General features: G+C 33.3%; 1 protein-coding gene and 1 long non-coding RNA gene across 8 annotated transcripts; one reads left to right on the plus strand and one right to left on the minus strand.

Moving 5' to 3' along the window:
- Nucleotides 1–4,315: 4,315 nt before the first annotated feature.
- LOC134262964 (uncharacterized) lies at nt 4,316–15,150 on the plus strand. 7 transcript variants are annotated; one of them, XR_009991148.1, is made up of 9 exons: nt 4,345–4,408; nt 6,058–6,066; nt 6,160–6,228; nt 6,467–6,608; nt 7,014–7,118; nt 8,982–9,228; nt 9,543–9,682; nt 12,806–13,001; nt 14,601–15,150. It is a non-coding gene; the product is annotated as an uncharacterized LOC134262964 (long non-coding RNA). The 7 variants fall into 7 exon arrangements; XR_009991143.1 differs by having other exon boundaries at nt 4,316–4,408; nt 6,058–6,228; nt 6,963–7,118; XR_009991144.1 differs by having other exon boundaries at nt 4,316–4,408; nt 6,058–6,228; nt 7,010–7,118.
- Nucleotides 15,050–19,460, minus strand: LOC134262963 (uncharacterized). The gene is made up of 7 exons (XM_062745278.1): nt 19,350–19,460; nt 18,264–18,407; nt 18,002–18,095; nt 17,718–17,885; nt 17,476–17,576; nt 16,764–16,910; nt 15,050–16,021 (listed from the first exon to the last, which is right to left on the minus strand). The coding sequence occupies exons 2-7, from the start codon at nt 18,293–18,295 to the stop codon at nt 16,000–16,002; spliced, it is 564 nt and encodes a 187-aa protein (XP_062601262.1). The 5' UTR covers nt 18,296–18,407; nt 19,350–19,460; the 3' UTR covers nt 15,050–15,999.
- Between the last annotated feature and the right edge of the window lie 1,043 nt (nt 19,461–20,503).

The following is a 20,503-nucleotide window of genomic DNA, read 5'->3' on the forward strand; positions in this document are numbered from 1 at the left end:
ATAAAGCTTCACTCATGTTTCGAACTCTCTACAAAAATTGGCGACGGAAATGGAAAAATGCTAAAATAAAGGCGTATATAAAGAAACTAAATAAAAGAGAGAAGAATTTCTATCATTTTTATCAAAACTTTCATAAAATATTGCAAAAAATTCATCAAATGTTTGGCATGTATTTTAGACTGACATTTTTTTTTCAAACGAATTGTTTGATTATCATTTTTATACTGAATAGAATTTAAATGTTCCCAGCCAATCATGATAAGGAACAATTGAATGGTAGAGAGAAGAATTTTAATCATGATCATTTAATTTTTAATAAAATGTTGCAAAATTCATTAAATGTTTTCTATGTGTTTTAGAGTGACTTTTTCATCCAATCTCGTTTAAAGTCAGCATTTCGTAAATTCTTTGAAGGTTATAATGACCTTGTTAGCAAGTATATCCTACTATTGGGTTGTATTTTGACTTGTTTAAAAAAAAATGTTAAGGCTTTGTTTTTTAATACTGAATTTGATAATGGGAGGTTCTGTCTTCCCGATCAGTACATAGTGCTCACGGCAGGTGTGACCACCGGTCAACAGGGGATGCTTACTGCTCCCAGGCACCTGGTCCCAGATCTGGATTTTCCAGGGACGGGTGCCCTCTTCTCCAGGACTTGTACTGCGTTAAGATTTTTGGGAGCGATAACTGTTTCGTTGTCTTTATCATTTTCATTTTCCCGATATTCTGATCTAAACATATTTACAATCTTTGGATATTGTAGAAAATACTCAGAAGTCCAAACACATTTGATTTAAGCTGTAGGTACAACTTTGAAATTGAATTGCAAAAATTAAGTTTGTAACTAATGTTTACGTGAATCATTTGATAAAAAGATTGAAAATATTGCAGTGGTTGTAGTGCAAGACATTGCATTTTTGTGTAAAATCAGAGACCTACTAATACAAGTATACCAATATAGTATATATATCCCTGTTATATAATACTTCTTTGTTTTGCTCTTTCTGTTTGATCTATTCTTCCTATGCTAATCAACAATTTTAGCTGCTACTTTTGCACACAGAACTTTTGAGTTATATCTGTAATTTTAAAATTTGCATATACTAATTAAAGTTAGATAACCCGTGATTCCTTGAACGTACTTGACGCGCAACTATTGAGACAATATGGATTTATTATGCAATGTAAAACCTGGTGCACAAATAGATTAGACCAAGATGTACATAAGTCTGTGTATCGGATATAGTTTGTTATCGACAGAACTTAGCATATGGTTTTAAAGTATCAAGATACAGATGCAAATGGCCGGAAAAACTAAAAGATGTTAAGTAGACAACTTAAATGAGTAGCTACAGTTTCTTCAGATTTCTGGGCAATACTATCACTTGGACACCAACAATTTTGATCAATTCACTTTGATTTTGATCAACCTTTAAAAAATAACCTTGACCATTACTTTTAAAGGGACATTGACACAGTTTCAGCTACAATTTTCAAATTTATTTTTTCCATTTTTACAAATATATAACCAAGGTCTTTATCAAATTTTGAATTTCAGTTGTTGAGATACAAGACTGATATAGAGCTCCAAACCTTTGACATGTAAACAGAGTTCGTGTCATGTTTTTGTTTACAAAGGTTAATATACTTACACATGTATATTATGTTCATTTTAAAGCAGATAATTTCAATAAAGAAGTTAATTCTTAATACGATTATTATTATAGAGTTTCTAGTGATTTGCTGAATTTCATTTGTTAAAAATATGATATTTTCTATATGTAAAGAAAAATAATGCAGGATCCTTGTATGCATTATGAAGAACTTTGAGTTCTGTATCTTGTTTGTTAATCTATGAGATGATGTTCAAATTTTTTCTGATCATTAAATGATGCCTTAGTTAGGTATTGTGAACATTAAAATTGGTTGAAACAAGATGTGTTTGTGAAACACTATGCGCCCGGCGGCAACAAAGTTCAATAAACTATTTTTAGCAGATAAGTCACAGTCAAGGTCACAAGGTCATAGACCTTGGTGTCATTTGAAAGAACTTAATTAGTGAGGTAAGCATACCAACTACGAAGTCTCTATCTTTTGTGGTTCAAAAGTTATGGTGAAAGTTCTAAAAAGCTATTTTTAGCATATAGGTCACAGTCAAGGTCACAAAGTCATACATCTTGATGTCATTTGGAAGAGCTTCATTAGTTGAGTATGCATACCAAATATAAAGTCTTTACCTCTCATGGTTCAAACGTTATGGCGAAAGTTCGAAAAAGCTATTTTTAGCATATAGGTCACAGCCAAGATACAAGGTCTTTGACCTTGGTGTCATTTGAAAGAGCTTCATTGGTGGAGTACGCATACCAAATATGAAGTCTCTATCTCTCATGATTCAAAAGTTATGGCGAAGGTTATAATTGACAACAGACAGGCAGACAAACAGACAAACAGATAAACAGACAAACAGACAGGACAAAAACAATATACGCCTCGGATATATCGATCCGGGTGCATAAAAATTCAGTTGAAGCTGTGTCCATGTCCCTAATAAATGGTTAGGGGAGGGGTTTTTATTCGGAGTATCACAGAAGTAGATTTCTTGTGATAATACATCCCTTAGTTACCAACGATTTTCACCCGTTTACCTCGATCTTGGAGTTTGGCGTACTTTTGTTGAGAAAACTTTAAAATTGTCCATAACGTTCGTGTGGTTAATGCTAGAGCTTTTATATTTCACAGGTTTATTTGCTTGTGACAAGATCATCCCTTGGGTTTCAACATTTTTAACACTTTGACCTTGACATTGGAGATTGATTTACGTTTGAAAAATGTTATACTCTAGTCCTTGGTCATAGTATTTGAACTCTTGCTGCTACGGCATTCTCCTCCCCCCCCCCCCCCCCAAGTATTTTCGCTTGGACAAGGCCTTTCTTTGGGAACCATTATTGTTGAACTCTTAACCTTAAGTTTTAATTTTATTTTGGTTTGAAATCTTTCGTAAGTTTGCATACATGGCAAATTTTATGTGAGTTGATCGAGGCATGTCAAACGTTGCAATATTTGATAATCTTGTGATGTATATCCAAAATCTTGTGATGTATGTTCGAAATCTTGTGATGTATATTCAAAATCTTGTGATGTATATTCAAAATCTTGTGATGTATGTTCGAAATCTTGTGATGTATATTCAAAATCTTGTGATGTATATTCAAAATCTTGTGATGTATGTTCGAAATCTTGTGATGTATATTCAAAATCTTGTGATGTATGTTCAAAATCTTGTGATGTATATTCAATATCTTGTGATGTATATTCTTAAACTTGTGATGTATATTCTATAATCTTGTGATGTATGTTCGAAATCTTGTGATGTATATTCGAAATCTTGTGATGTATGTTTGATAATCTTGTGATGTATATTCAAAATCTTGTGATGTATGTTCGATATCTTGTGATGTATATTCGAAATCTTGTGATGTATATTCTATAATCTTGTGATGTATGTTCGAAATCTTGTGATGTATATTCGAAATCTTGTGATGTATGTTTGATAATCTTGTGATGTATGTTCGAAATCTTGTGATGTATATTCGAAATCTTGTGATGTATATTCGAAATCTTGTGATGTATGTTCAAAATCTTGTGATGTATATTCAAAATCTTGTGATGTATATTCGAAATCTTGTGATGTATGTTCTATAATCTTGTGATGTATGTTTGATAATCTTATGATGTATATTCAAAATCTTGTGATGTATATTCGATAATCTTGTGATATTCGAAATATATATTCTATAATCTTGTGATGTATGTTCGACTAAAATCTTGTGATGTATATTCGAAATCTTGTGATGTATGTTTGATAATGTGATGTGCAGCTGCATTGACCGTAGCCCTAGTCCAGGGTGCAATAAATAAATAAATAACACGACAAATTTTTAGGAGATCTTGTTCAAAATCTTGATGTATATGTGATGTATATTCGAAATCTTGTGATGTATGTTTGATAATCTTGTGATGTATATTCGAAATCTTGTGATGTATATTCGAAATCTTGTGGTGTAAATCTTGTGATGTTTGTTTGATAATCTTGTGATGTGTGTTCTATAATCTTGTGATGTACGAAAATTCAGTGTATGCGTATATTGCAATAAAATTGCATTGAAACGTATATTCTATAATCAACAGAAAAGTAAGGATAATCATTGTGATGTATCGAAATCTTGTGATGTTTGTTTGATAATCTTGTGATGTGTGTTCTACAATTCAGTGATGCGTGCAATAAAATTGCATGACGCAACAGAAAAGGTTAGAAATAACGAAAGTAGCCGGAGCGGTCGTAATGCACACATTGACACAACTTCGCAAGCATGAAATTGACGAATTCAACCTAAAGTCAAAATTATAGGTAATAGAAAAATTGTTTTGGTATCAAGGAGCACTAAGTCAGTCATAACGTGAAAAGTGGGAATCAAGAACATTAATTTGATTTGTTTGTAGGTACATCAAAAACAATTTAGTGGCTTATTGCTGGACTAAACAGCTAAAGGATGTTTTATCCTATTTTTACGTCCTCATATTGTAGTGATGTTGATTAATCGGTATGATTTATTCTATATTGGTGCTAGTTAGAATAATCTAACTGTGTCTCGGGACAAACTCTCACCACGCAGGGTTCGAAATTGCATGGCCCATTGCAGCTGCATTGACCGTAGCCCTAGTCCAGGGACGACTTTGCAATAAATAAATAAATAACACGACAAATTTTTAGGAGAAGGGGAATGTCTGGAAAAGATTAATTGCTATGCATCATTGAATACTGTCATTCACAAATTTGTCCAATTATTTTTATAGTAAATGTATTGAGCCGGGCTCATTTACAGGATAATGAACAAGGACTGTGGTGACAGTTTAAAATCACGTTCAGACGTTTAGAGAATATGTAATACACACAAAAATATCTCAATGGCATGTATAATATATTAAATAGATTTAAAAATAAAATAAAATATAGCTAGAAATTAACAGCGAAAAATATTTATCACGTATTGTGTCGGGGTAATCCGGCTTTATATACAAACAGAAGTAAGTAAACACCGATGCAGCAAGATTAAGGTCAAACGTCTCTGCACTGATGTGTCCTCAGCGGGGAGATTTGCATTAAGTCATTAATGATGTTCCCTGCATTTGTGTTAGCCTGATAGTACAACCTTTATTTATAGAATCAATCTAATTCAAATTAGATGTTAGATCCGCTTGCATACTCGCTACACTAACATCTAACACCTTTCGCACCCGTTGAATTATACTTTGTAAAATATTAGTCAAAGGAGCCAGGAAAAAATATTAAACAATGTAATATTATGATAAAAATATTCAATTTACTATTTCTTAAGGTGTTGAATGGATTTTGTTTTCTCAACAGCGGCTGGTGCATGTACCATACTTTTACTCGTAAACTCAATTTGGCGGTGAAGAAGCAGCATTTTCTGTTGCTCACCGTCGCAATAGCTGAGCATTGCTCTACGAGCAATGTGCCCGGCTAAAAATCATAATATTTGTAATGATATATCATATTCTAGACTTGACATACAATAAACAATGATAAGAATTATTGTTGCATATCTGCAGTGATTTTCTTTGATCTTTCTGTGGTGATAATTTATCCCATAATATCACATGTGTGATAATACTTTCCAAACATGTTTCAAAGTTTTTACACTCTTTATCATACAGTTTTAAAGAACAGTTTTATGAGCTCATAAGTATATTAAATGGTTAATTTATCAAAACCTGCATTTAAAAATTCAGAAGTCATAAGTTAAACCAAATTGTCCAGGGTATTCTTAGTAAGGTATGTCAAAGGTCATGGTTAAGTGACTTTGTAAGGCTGGTATTTTTTCTTTTGTTTTATGGCGATCAGTGCACATGGTAAATAGCATAAAATTACCCTTAAAGGTCTTATGCAAGGAGATAGCTAATTAAAATGAACAAATGTAGTTTTATGTATGATGTATATATAGACAATAATATTTCTTTTCTTTTTTTCATTTTCAGGAACTTTACGTAGGTCTACAGTTTTAATTTTGGACTCATGCACTAGGAATATCATATCAGCAGAATTGTGCCACTGAATCAAAGGGAACTCTTTTTTTTTAGGTACGCATGATCAATGTAACTTCCTCGATGGTGTGTTGGCTGTTTGCCCATGTGTATTTCGGGGTATAGGTATGTTTAGTCTCAATTTTCTTTCTTAAAAGCCGCTTAAGGGGTATATTTTTTCTGATCTCAAATTTTGTCTAAGCATTAATCTTTTTTCTCATTCATGAATTATCTGCTGATCAGAGTCTAGTTAATTAATTTATTTAATTAAAGCTATATAGTAACATATAGTGAAATTATTTCCTTGTGTGAGACCTAAAGAAAATCAGGTTACTCATTTTTATGACAATTTCTTTGATTTCAGGAGTAGCCTCCCCTTTTAAAGATCAAAAATGGTGATTTTACAGTGCGGCATGCAGTCTGGTCTTCAACGAAGAGTTTTGACACCTGTAATACCCATATTTCTACCATTCACCTCTGTAACCTTTGTTGAGTTCATCAGACTGGTAAGAAAAACAATATTGTTAATTGAAATAATTTTATCAAGATAAATAAAATAATTAATGAAAAAAAAATTACATGAACACTGACTCCCTCATATAAGAAAATGTCACATTTTACACATTGCAATTATACATCATTTACATATTCACATTTTCCCCATTTACACATGCAGTTGAATAGATTTAGTGCTTAATAATACAACAACAACAATTATTACACGAATCCTAAGACAATTCACAAAATACATGAATGCATTAAACTGTGAAATACAGATTTCGTACATTTAATTAAAATGCACAGCATCAGAACCCCCCCCCCCCCCTTCACAATCTTGCAACTTTCTTTTTAATTCAAAGTCACTAGGCAACACTAAAGATTTCCACTTATTGCTTTTCTGTCCAAGACAGGAAGTTGAGGAACAAAGTTGACAGGACATCCTGAACTGTCTTCGCTACCAGCTTATGAGGGAACCAGCTGCAGTGGACAAAGTATGTTACATCATAGGATAATAGGTAAGTCTCCGGAGTAGTGTTTGTAGCAATTCTCGTACTTGGTCCTGCTTCGAAGATTCAGGACTATTGATATTTATCTCTGCTTGGTTTGGTTCTTCCCAGAAACATGTTACTGGTGGTGGTCCCTATATTCTTCTGGCTTTTGTGGTGAGGAATGTTTCATTTCTAGCTCTTTTCTGATCACATTTTGTCTATCTAGCTGTTTGTCTGTCTGTCTGTCCATCTGTCTGTCTGTAAACTTTTCATATTTTCGACTTCTTCTCTAGAACCCATGGGCCAATTTCAACCAAACTTGCCACAAAGCATCCTTGAGTGAAGGGGATTCAAGTTTGTTCAAATAAAGGGCCACACCCTCATTCAAGGGGAGATAATTGGGAATGAATGTAAATTTGATGGTATGTTTTAAAAATCTTGTTCTCAAGAACCACTGTGCCAGGAAAAATGAAACTTATGGAGAAACATCCTCAGGTAGTGTAGATTTAAATTTGTTCAAATCATGACCACCGGGGGGAGGGCGGAGCCACAATGGCTGACCAAAGTTTAACATAAAAATATATATAGGAAAATTCTTTAAAAATCTTCTTCTCAAGAATGACAAAGCCATAATTGATCCTATTTATATGGAAGCATCCTCAGGTAGTGTCGATTCAAGTTTGTTCAAATCATAACCCCCGGGGTAGGGCGGGGCCACAATGGAAGATCAAAGTTTTACATAGAAATATAAAGGAAAAATCTTTAAAAATCTTCTTCTCAAGAACAGCAAAACCCTGATTGATCATATTTATATGGAAGCATCCTTAGGTAGTGTAGATTCAAGTTTGTTCAAATCATGTCCTCGGGGGTAGGACGGGGCCACAAAGGATGATCAAATTTTATATAGAAATATATAGGAAAATTCTTTAAAAATAACCTTCTCAAGAAAAGCAAAGCCATGATTGGTCAAGGGACTACTTTTGGATTTAAACTTTTCAATAAAAAACCAATTTTTACTTTTTCCTAGCCACAGTGCTCAGGTGAGCGATGTGGCCCATGGGCCTCTTGTTTTTTTTTTTTTTTTTTTAAAAATGATCAATCATTAAATATAAATAAATCAGTTGTTAAAAAATTTGCTTCATATTTGAAGTGCCTTAAACCGACCCTCTGATGAAAGTGACTAGTGTTTTTTGCACCTTGGAAGGTTAAAAATTGGTAAAATATAAGAAGGAAGTTATGATTTTGGTGTTACTATTGTTGTTATTCAAGTTTGATTTGATTTTTATATTACGAGTATTATGAAACTGTTATTTTGTTACTGACCGATGGTTAATTTTAATTGTGAACAAATGTACAAAGATGAGGAGTATAATATAGTTGGCTATGTATAATGCCCAATTTTTGAACATACTATGTAATAAATATTAATAACAACCTTTGAATAATTGGAAAGACAATATTATAAATATGATAGCATTTTTGTACATGAGCATACATTTTTGAAAGGAAAAATAAATTATTCAATTGCATTAAAAAAAATATTTTGTTTCATATTCTTGCGAATTATCAGATCATTCTTCAATTATTTAAATACTCTGTCATTATGAAACCTTGTTAATAATTAAGTAAATATTAATTGTACATTTGCACCAATTTTTACATGGCATTTTCACACTAAGAATGCCACGTGCAAAATTATATACAGGAACAATTCTGAACAAATATATGCAAGTGAGTTGTAAATTTGATATGTAATGCATACATTACAAAAACCCATGACAGTGTTCACTAAAATGAAATGTATGGACTCTTATATAAATACTTGGTATATGTGATATGGATATTATGGATGATATTTTTGAGAATGACACAAGTAATGAAATTTTTCAGCATTGAATTGGATTCTTGAACCAGAGCCATGTGAACCTGGTCCACCTGTACCTCTCATTGAAGACCTGTTAACATCACCAGAGTATGTTCATTCTGATACCCCTATGGTATGGTTACAGCATGCATTATCCCTGAATCCATTAAAAGAGCTGCATTGGCAATGAAACAACCCAATGTGGTCGATTGTAAGGAAATATAGCATATCAGCTTCCAACTTTGGTGCAGTTCTCAGTTCTAAGCAAAGGCGGTAAGACGTGTGATTAAATTTTTGCGAAATAGACTTTTAAAATTACAGTCAAACTTTGTTATCTCAAACCCATTATCTCATATTTCATGGATATGTCAAAGTAATTTTGAAGTCCAAACCATTTATAAAAGACTGGGACATTTTATTCTTGATAACTCTTTATGTATTATTCTTGAATCCACGGATATTTCCAATATTTTTCTTGGTCTCATTGAGTTTGAGATAATGAGGTTCGACTGTAATGACTAGATATTTGTACATAAAGATGCAGGAAATATAAGATTAATAACCAAAAATCATATTTTCTTCTCCAGATTGACATTGTCACTGAAGAAACAGCTGATGTCGGCTTACAATCTGGAGTCCATCAAGGCTGTTGCATGGGGTATCACTCATGAAGATGATGCTTTGAGAAAGTATGAAAAGGACTTTGATGCAGCTGTAGAGCAGTCAGGTATACAGCACAAAATAACATTCATTCAACCTCTGACATGTTAACATTCAATGTGTCAAAACAAATAACAGGACTTATCCTGGTAAAAAAACAGAAATCAATTACTGAAGTCTAATTGTAAAAAAAAAACTAGAAATATGTCCATAGGACATGAATGCCCCGCCGAGGATATATTAGTAAAGCAACATGAAATTTGTACATGTATAAAATTTGATCAGTTCGGTTCAGGCAGGGCTTATAGTTAGTTGGGAATAAAAATGTAGGTCCAGCATCCAAAGCAAGTCTGGTAGTGTCCATCCCTAGATGCATCATCCATGCAAGTTTGGTTCAGGTAGGGTTTATAGTTACTTGGGAATGAAAATATAGGTCAGATCCAGCATCCGAAGCAAGTCTGGTAGTGTCCATCCCTAGCTGCATCATCCATGCAAGTTTGGTTTAGGTAGGGCTTATAGTTACTTGGGAATGAAAATGTGAGTCAGATCCAGCATCCGCAGCAAGTCTGGTAGTGTCCATCCCTAGATGCATCATCCATGCAAGTTTGGTCTAAGTAGGGCTGATAGTTCCTTAGGAATAAATCTGCTCCAAAAACATCAACCTGGTCACTCATCTGGAAAATGTAGGTCAGATCCAGCATCCGAAGCAAGTCTGGTAGTGTCCATCCTTAGATGCATCATCCAAGCAAGTTTGGTCTAAGTAGGGCTTATAGTTTCTTAAGAACGGACCTGCTCCAAAAACTTTAATTTGGTCACTCATCTGGAAAATTTAGGTCAGATCCAGCATCCGAAGCAAGTCCGATAGTGTTCATCTCTAGATGCATCATCTATGCAAGTTTGTATCAACATGTAAAGTTTGATAACACCATCTTGAATGGTATGTTTAAAACAGAGCTAAACACTATTTAAGAAAAGTCAGGTCAAGGTCAAAGGAAAGGTCAAGGTCAAAAAATGTTGATGCAGTTGCATAGCTCTCATCAATATCTATCAGCATATGAAGTTTGATGAAAATATCTTGGATAGTTTCTTTGAAACTTAGCTTTGAACAGAGCTAAACACAAAGTGGGACGGAAGGACGGAAGACGGACATGACAAACACTATATGCCCCGGCCATATTCATGGCGGGGCATAAATATTCAGTTACCAACATATTCCAGAAAAGGAGTTTTCCACTTAAGTATAGTAGCTTGGTCCCTTTTTTCGCCCGTATTTTACAGAAAATACTTGAGGATATGGTATTATTTTTATTTTCATGGTGTATAACAAAGTATTTCTGATTAAAAATTTTTTACAATCATTATTAATGACTTTGAGTATCAAGAAATAAAAGCCAATTTTCAACACCTATCGCACATACAAATTCCGGAACATTTTCTTTCGATAAGAGTACGGTTTCTCTATTACATACACGTGGGCGGAGACATTTAAATCTGGTACTATAAGAAGGGTTAGCTAGCGGTAGCATGAGATAAGAAATAATTAACAATGACCGGGTTAGAATATCATTCAATGAGCTTGAATTTTACTTGCACTATTCGTTTTCTTCTTAATTTGGCGTTGGCGAGGGGCCTTCTTTTTGCATGTTCTTTGGGGTATTTTTGGCCTGAAAATCCCTTAATCACTTTTTTTTTATCTTGAATCTATAAATGCATCTATCAAATATATTAATCACCATTAATTTTCTTCCATATGACAGTTTAAAAAGTAAAAGCGATCGAATAATAAATTACACAGTACACGGTAAATACACACAGAAATACACTTCTTTGTAAAGGGGGGGGGGGGGGGGGGCTGAGAAAAAAAAGCAATAATCCTGAACAGAGGGGGGGGGGGGGGGGGGGGGGGGGGGGGGGGGGGGGGGTGGGGGGGGGGGGGGGGGGTGAAGAACTCAAGATTTATCTCTGAAAAGAAGGGGTCTTCCCTCCGACTGATACTACATGCCTAGTATGTATATTTTTATTTCTTAATTTTGCTCTAAATTCCACAATGAATATTCCGATTCACTTGATATGTTTAACATATACACAGCGTGTACAAATCGCGTAATATACATGTGTTTAATCTTTTCAAAAACGGTTGTTGAAAAATAGAAACATAATCATTATGCTTCATAAGGATTCTTAATAATAGATATCACAATATCGGTAAATGAAATTCGAACTCAATATTCATCTACTTAGTTGCATTAATACATTTGAAGTTTTTCTGAGTTTATATGCACCCCAAAACGTGACAACAAAAGAGTAAGGTTGCTTTGAATAGTCTTTTTCGCAAGAAATTGATTAAATGTGTATTTATACTCGTATATTATTGTGTTGTTGGCAATGCCCAGGAAAACTGCAATTATAAATAAATACATGTATGAGAATAAAAATATGTCCATGAAAATCATCATTTGAAATTTAACATGAGTGATATTCTTCGATGTCTATAAATACTTGTTTTGAATTTTAATAAATAAAAACTGGTGACTGCACTTCTCAAATACGAGCTACATGTGTCGCTTCCTAGAGAAAACACACTTTCCGGAGGTATATATTCACCTGTGGCGGAATGGAATCACGTGACATATTATCTATTCTTAGCAGGTCAACAAGGGGTTAATCTTATGTAAATGTACTCACCAAACAGATTCAAAATCATGATACTTTTAAGTAAAACACATAGAGCGCAACGTTGTTCAACAAAGATATTTTCACACAATCTGTATAAATATGATATACATATTATATTTCAATCTGGACTTTGAACAAATCTGCGCTCGATGTTTACGAAAGCCGAGAAGTAGGTACCTGTCACAAATTTCTTTTGTTATTCATGAAAATCAAAGGACCCCACCTTCAAAACACTGCTTCGCGTGTTGTCTAGTTCAATTATTTGACATTTTTTAACGTTGACGCAAATACTACAGACATGAGAGAATAATATAATTTACTTTTTAAGTTTTTTAATGAAAGTTTAAAATTTGACGAGTAACCGGGGACCACAGATAATGCCTTATTGAGACTTCTTCTTTGCTTTTTGAAGTAGAAGGATTATAAAAGCTCTACTTAGACTTTGTTTGCATTACAAAATCAATTGTATTATGGTTTGTTTGCATTCAGTAGTATTATAATTTTTTCTGGAAAGGATATGGTTGCATGAATCCGGAGTGTTGGGAGCTTCACCTGATGGCTTAGTTGTTCGACCACCAACATGCAGTGTATTTTATCAAACTCCAGAAGCCAAAGACGCCATTCCTGATATTGTACAGGTGAAGTGTCCATATACAGCATCGTCTTCAACAGTAGCAGATGGGGCACAAAATTTGAAGGATTTTTCATAGGTAAATAACATTAATAAAGTGCCGCGCCACAGCATGATACGCCCGTCAAAAATTACAATTTTCTTCAACAGCTACCTGGTAAGCTTGCAATCACATCAACCCTGATTCTAAACTTCCATGATTATTCCATTCCTAAAAATATTTATCCATCCCCTGTGATGTAGGCATTAGTTATAATAAATATTACATCACTGATAGATTTCTATGCTGGTTGTGTTAGACCTTGTCAAATGCCCATCATATTAAACAATATCAAATTAGTCTTAACAAATTAATCTATACCAAATTAATTTTGAAAAGAAAAGACTGGCCATCAAATGACATATGCTATAAACTAACCAACAGTTCTGTCTAATTCCCAAAGGTCATCATACAGCTTGATCAGAGTGATTAAGACAGCTTGCCTGAACTCATTAATTAATCTTTAACTGGATGCTTGTCTACTCATTAATACCAATAGATGAATGGGTCTGCACTATCTACCATAACTTTTTTTAAAAACATATGAAATACTCAAAGATTTTTTTTGGTTGACATTTAATGTCCGATAGGTTTTAATATAAAATTCATATGGACATGCTGATTCCACCCCAATCCCATAAAATTAGTTTTTATAAATTAACAATTTTATATAATATAAGATTAGTCTACTATGCAATATTAAATTAGTTTTCATTGCTTTTCATTAAATTCATTTTAAAACTTAGGCTAGCCAGCAAGAGCTATTTTAAATCCAACAGGCTTGCACATTTGCCCAATACTCAAGGGATATAGATAACACCATGCTCTAGCTATTAGCGAACTCCTCACAATCAAAACTCATTAATTTCTCTCTAATTTGACATGCAATTTTCTGTTATCAAAATTCTTCTTGAGTCTTGACCAGTGCTTGATAATTACACTCATGGGAGAGGTAGGATTTCTTTAACATACATAATATTTGCTGTCAAGTATATGCTTTAAAAAAATAAGTATTTTCTTGATTTAACACTTTTTTAATAAGGGCAGTGCAATACTCTTACATTATTTGGGGATGTGTAAATGAATAGTAAAAAGACACATTTTTTTTAAAAATTTCATTTAAATCAAAGGTCACAGTGACCTTGAAATAGGTCGCGACACACCTTCTACCTAAGATGCATAAACTGGCCAAGTTTGATGATTGTAAGTCTTATAGTTTTCTAGTTATGGGCCGGAAAGGATTTTTCCATATTTAGCTATAACTTCTTAATTAAAGGTCAGAGCGACCTACTTTTTGTGCGCGACACACCTTCTACCCAAGATGCATCAGATGACAAAGTTTGATAATCCTAGGCCTAATAGTATTAAAGTTATGAGCCGGAAACGAAAAGCTAACAGACAGACAGACGGACAGACGGACGGACACGAAGCCTATAACATAATACGTCCCGTCTTAAGACGGGCGTATAAAAATCTGTATTGTCCAGTACTTTGAAATTAAAAATCTTGGTGAGTAAATGATTTCAAAACATGTATTAATTTACAAGTGCAGCTGTTCAATATGGTATGAAGATATTGAAAAAGGAGGGGATATGTACTGGTATAACACAACTTAAGTGTTTTTTGATTTTTTTTTAGATCTTAAACAAGATACCCTGTGCCTGAAAACCAGTCACCCATACTATCATCAAATTCAAGGCCAGCTACACATATGTAACAAAACATTCTGCGACTTAATTGTGTGGACAAGAGTAGACTGCATTGTGATTAGAATAGTAAAAGACATTGAATGGACAGCAAATGTTCCAAAGCTGATAGATTTCTACATTAACATTTTCATTCCAGCACTGATGGAAAACTGAGTTCTGGTTTGAACTTCTTGACACTTAGTTTTGTACCTCTAGAATTTTCTAACAATGGAAAATGGGTAATCGTGTTAAATTTGTTGAATGTTCCCAAGTCTCATAAATGTATGATATGATATGTCACAATCCAATGAATCCATCATAAAACTTCTGGCTTATAAGACTATTTTAAATAGCAATGATGATTAATAAAATCTATGTACTACATAAAAAAAGAATATCAAAATTTAGAATCATTTTATTAATGAATTGAAGATGTTATTCTCAAAGTGAAAATGTAACATTTTTGTCTTTCTTAATAGATAAATTGTTGAAAACATGAATTTGTTGAGTTGTGCTTTAAAGGTAAATATACTTTAAACTAGAAATTTAAAATTATAAGTAAACCCTCTTCCAAATTATATTGTCAAATGAAGAATCGAATTGCCAACCATTCTTGTAATAAATCCATGCTAAACAAAAGGGATTTTCATTTTCTGAAGTACATGTATTACAACATACTACAAAGTTAACAAATATAACCATTGACATTGATAACAAATCAAAATTTGCTTATCCCTTGCACTTTGGTATGAATATCTTCACTGTTTAGTGTATACTGTCACACGCCAATGCAAATTTATAATAAGTACATGTATCTTTAAGTAATTTCTTTCAAAAGTGGAGCTTGCAAGTTTACAAGACAAGAACAGAGTTGAAATATTTTTGTTGAGATTGGTCTGTAAGTAGATGGTATGTGACGGAGAATCTCGTAATTCTTTATCCTCTCGTTGGCTCTTTCCACATGAATAAGTGCTTTAGCAATCTTGTAACACAGTGCTGCTTCTTGTATGGTAAACTGGCCTCGTGTCGATAAAAGAGCTTTTATAATTAAGCAGACACCCTGGGGCAACTGGTCATGAATGGTGAAACCTTTGACCACCAAAATAAGGTCTCCAGCTTTGAACTTTCGTAAAACTTGGCTGTGACGTACAATAGCTACATCAGAAGTAGAACCTGGGTACAGCATGGAGCAAAATGTAAGTGCACCATTTGGAGGCACGCAAGTTACTGCTTTAAAAGTATGGCAACTTTTGTACATACTGTAGGCCATGGCCTGATTATCCATATGTGTTGGGATGTCCTGGGTTGTTTCATTTGCATCCATGGATGCTCTAGCAGAGGAAAAATCCTCAAAAGATTTTGGCAGAGACCCTGAAAAAAAGTTGGAAAAAAATTAATTTAATTTGATTATTTGTAATTGTGTAAAAAAAATTGTGTTACAGTCAATCTTTCAAGAATACAATAAATTTAACTGCATTAAATTTTTGCAAGTCATTATGATAAATTTTAAAACAAACCTTTGCATTTAAGCCGACTTGGAAAACATTCTACGCTACATTCTACACTACGCCATCAGACAGCATCTTGTATAGGGAAAAGACCACTAATTATTTTCCCATAGAACTCCATACAAACCTTAGGCCCTCTCAGTACTTTACTATGACAATTTCAGATAAATCTTTAGCATCATTTCAAACTTTGTTCTAAGCCCTAACAAAAAATACTGAAAAAAATATATGGTCCCATGGCGTTTATAAGTCAAAATTGCAGTTATTTTCAACTTATAGAGATTCGCAGTAAATAACACGCGGCATAAAAAATTAACCCCCACTCCTAAAATCTTCCCTGGCATTTCTATAGTTTCTGTAATATTCCCTCATCCCATCATTTATTTCAAAGGTCATTAATTTTACTTTAAAATGAAAACAATTAAATACCTGATTTCAGCCAATGGCGTAACGCCTACCCATTCAGTATTCGGTTTAATGTTCCATAACAAACAAAGCCATGTGTGCATCCGGGGATTTGGTGCTCTCATTCCTATACTTACATGTACATACTTACCTGTCCCAGAATTAGTCAATTGTGGTAATTTCAAAGACTATACACCTACCTGTGAACATGTATGAAATTAGAGTCCTGTGACTTCAGTGTATTGGATACTGTGACCATCTCAAATGATGACACCTTACTGCTACCAGCACAATTCAAAGGAGTGAATGACGTCTGGGCCGGTGATGATATTTGGATATATTGGTGACTGTAATAAATAAAATATTTGTACAATGAATTGTTTTTGTGCTTTGATGTTAATAAAGTGATATTAAGTCAAAATTGAGTCAATAATTTCATAAGGGTGGATTCTACCCAGAATTAGGTAAAAAGCTCCAAAATTGGATAAATCATAGTTAATTAAGCAATATTCAAAGGTTTTAAAAAGACTGATATAGAATTTTTTTATGCTTATGCAAAGTATATTTTTTAAGACTCTGATATACTAATTGATTCTTATCTAATCCCTCCTATTGCTTAAGTATGTACAAAAAAGTTTCCCCACCCCCCAGTGAAAAACACTTAAAGAAATAGCAGGTGCCCCCTTTTATTTTTGTTTACAATTAATTTAGACAAGTTTAAATCAATCCTTTTGATAACAAATCAAAGTTCAATGTCTGTAGTCTTATTACAATCAGAAGCTACTTTTTGAATTTTATTCTAAGAAAAGGAGAATTTAAATAATTTTTTTTAAAAATTAAAGAAAAGCTAAAACTGAACCCAAAATGTACTTTACAATAAGAGGCTGGAAAGTTAATAAATAAAATTTTTACCTGCAATGTACAGAAAACTGTCCGACAAAATACATCGGGTGGGTAGGGAGTCTCCATTTTCTTCTTAATATATAGAGAAAATGCCCCTGCTGATCAGAGACCTAAACTCCCAAATAATAACAAAATATGTTAACATAACAGTCAATCTAAGATGTTCATCCCTCAATGGCAACAAGTTTTTATTACAGTAACTGAAATTTTTAGGAAATAGGAAATCACAATTGGAATTCCTTTAAATGTACCTTCTCTTCGTTGTATTTAATATCGTGGATTGATATTGGCTTCCTTTTACTAGACTCTATTTTTAGGGCAAGCAATTCCTTTTCCAGTTGTATTTCTGTTGAGAGGCGCTGCATTTCTTGAGTACAGTTAAATGTGCAGGATGCTGAGTAGTTGTGCTCTGATATCAACTGAAAATATATTGTAAATCATGTACAGTTAAAAGAACTTTATATATTATTAAAAATTATTGAAAATGTTTCAGTGTTGGTCATTTGTCATCATTGATGTTTTAAATGAGCTTTACTTTTTCTTGATATTGACATTTTGGTGCTTGTGGAATCTGCAACTGGTCCATCTGTGAAGATGACAGGGACTCCTCACTTTTGAGTTTTTTCCTCCTTTGTAAAATAATTAAACTTGAATTATTTTTTATTCAGTTGTAAGCTACTCTGTTTATACAATTACATGTACCCTTTTAAAGATTTTTAGTAAAATATTCTCAATTAAACTCCACCCACCCACCATCCAAAATATGATGTCGGTCATATTTTGAAAAATAATTTCACCTTTTTGTACATTCAGGATCAGAGAAATCCATGGCCTTTCCTTCATTCCATGCAAAATATGCAGGGTCCCCCTCCTTCTTACCATCCTTAAAGTGGCAGGAGCAGATGCGATCATTCTGATCTCCTGGTTGGCGATCAGCTCATCTAAAAATATACATTGTTATACCTTTAAAAAATTGTGCCTATACAAATCTATACAGAAAAAAGTCTAACATTTTTAATGTTTTGCTGAGCGGGCATAAAAAATCGATGTTGGACCGCTGAGTGAGATGTTGGACCGCTCGGAGAAATGTTGGACCACTTACGTCACAGAATGGGCGGAGCTTAATCTCATTTTCATTCTTTGGTTTTAAAAAGTGACAGATCTAATGTTACATTAATATAGTACAAAATACATGTATGTCAAAAAATATATAATAAAATGAAAGGTATAACAAAACATTTATTGACAGAGTTCTCGGGCAAAATGCGTTTTGTCGGACCCTCGAACCAAACTGTCTGCCTTCGGCCTAACGGCCTCAGGCAGACTGTTTGGTTCTTGGGTCTGACAAAACGCATGTTGCCCTCGAACTCAGTCAATAAATGTATATTATACAAAGACTGAGTGAAGGAGAATTAAAAAGCAAAACATGTTCATTTAGCATGTTATTATCAAATAGCCTAAATGACTTATTTTTTCATTATTTTTTTTTTTAATGTTACATTTACTTGCAAGTACAAGATAACCATGTGCATAACATTAACTAATCCGAGATTCCTCTCGACCTAAATATAACCCCCGCTTTTATATTGTGACTTGTGCGCACAAGTCACAATATAAAAGCGGGGGTTAGAGTCAGAGGAATCTCGGATTAAACATTAACAAACGGTAGCAGTATTTGGTAGTAATAATACGAAATAAAATGTCATAAAAACAGCTGTTAAACAAAAATTAATCTTGCTACAAATTGCACAGTTTTTGTAGTATGTACTCTTCATTATTCTTCTGCTATATTGATTACTACGAGATTTTACTTTTTAGCATGCATGTATAAATACTGTATCTGACAGTGACAATGCAGCATCGTGACATATCGTTACAAGTACCTACAAATTTTGTCAATACATCTACGTTTTAATACTGAGTTTTTTCCCTAGCAGGCCGAAATATCTCCATCATGTCACCAGGAACAACACTCGTGCATCTCGTAATTAGTGATGTGTTTTTTCTCACCTGCATGGTTTTCCCGACGCTTCAGCTACTTTCGTTATTTCTAACCAATGAAAATTGTCCTTACTTTTCTGTTGCGTCATGCAATTTTATTGCACGCATCACTGAATTGTAGAACACACATCACAAGATTATCAAACAAACATCACAAGATTTCGAATATACATCACAAGATTTCGAATATACATCACAAGATTATCAAACATACATCACAAGATTTCGAATATACATCACAAGATTTCGAACATACATCACAAGAACATACATCACAAGATTATAGAATATACATCACAAGATTTCGAATATACATCACAAGATATTGAATATACATCACAAGATTACATTGAACATACATCACAAGATTTCGAATATACATCACAAGATTTCGAACATACATCACAAGATTTCGAATATACATCACAAGATTTCGAACATACATCACAAGATTATAGAATATACATCACAAGTTTAAGAATATACATCACAAGATATTGAATATACATCACAAGATTTTGAACATACATCACAAGATTTTGAATATACATCACAAGATTTAGAACATACATCACAAGATTTTGAATATACATCACAAGATTTCGAACATACATCACAAGATTTTGAATATACATCACAAGATTTTGAATATACATCACAAGATTTCGAACATACATCACAAGATTTTGAATATACATCACAAGATTTCGAACATACATCACAAGATTTTGAATATACATCACAAGATTATCGAATATTGCAACGTTTCCTTCTGTACTCAATAATCCAGAAGTGAAAAAAGAATTACATGAAGATAAATTACATGATCAGTAGGTACTGGTCCCTGGTGACAAAGCAGGTAACAACATTGTCTTCATTTGTAAGGCTCATTATACAAATTGTATTTTAGAAGTACTTGGATTTTTAAATTCTACAAGTGGTAATCCGAGTTATACTCATAGTTCCCTTTCTAAGGTAGAAATTCTTCAAAATCATATGTCAGTTAAAATTCTGAATATTTTTAATATCCCAAAGA

Source organism: Saccostrea cucullata, unplaced genomic scaffold, assembly GCF_032062105.1.
Source record: "Saccostrea cucullata isolate Sc308-1 unplaced genomic scaffold, CSIRO_AGI_Scuc_v1 ctg11041, whole genome shotgun sequence".
NCBI lineage: Eukaryota > Metazoa > Mollusca > Bivalvia > Ostreida > Ostreidae > Saccostrea > Saccostrea cuccullata.

Excerpts from the sequence above, each read along its gene's own strand:
- LOC134262963 (XM_062745278.1), bottom strand. The coding sequence starts at position 18,295 with ATGGATTTCTCTGATCCTGAATGTACAAAAAG. Across the intron at positions 17,577-17,717 it reads TTAAATACAACGAAGAGAAG|GTCTCTGATCAGCAGGGGCA; the intron begins GTACATTTAAAG and ends TTGGGAGTTTAG. Across the intron at positions 16,022-16,763 it reads AATTTCATACATGTTCACAG|GGTCTCTGCCAAAATCTTTT; the intron begins GTAGGTGTATAG and ends ACTTTTTTTCAG.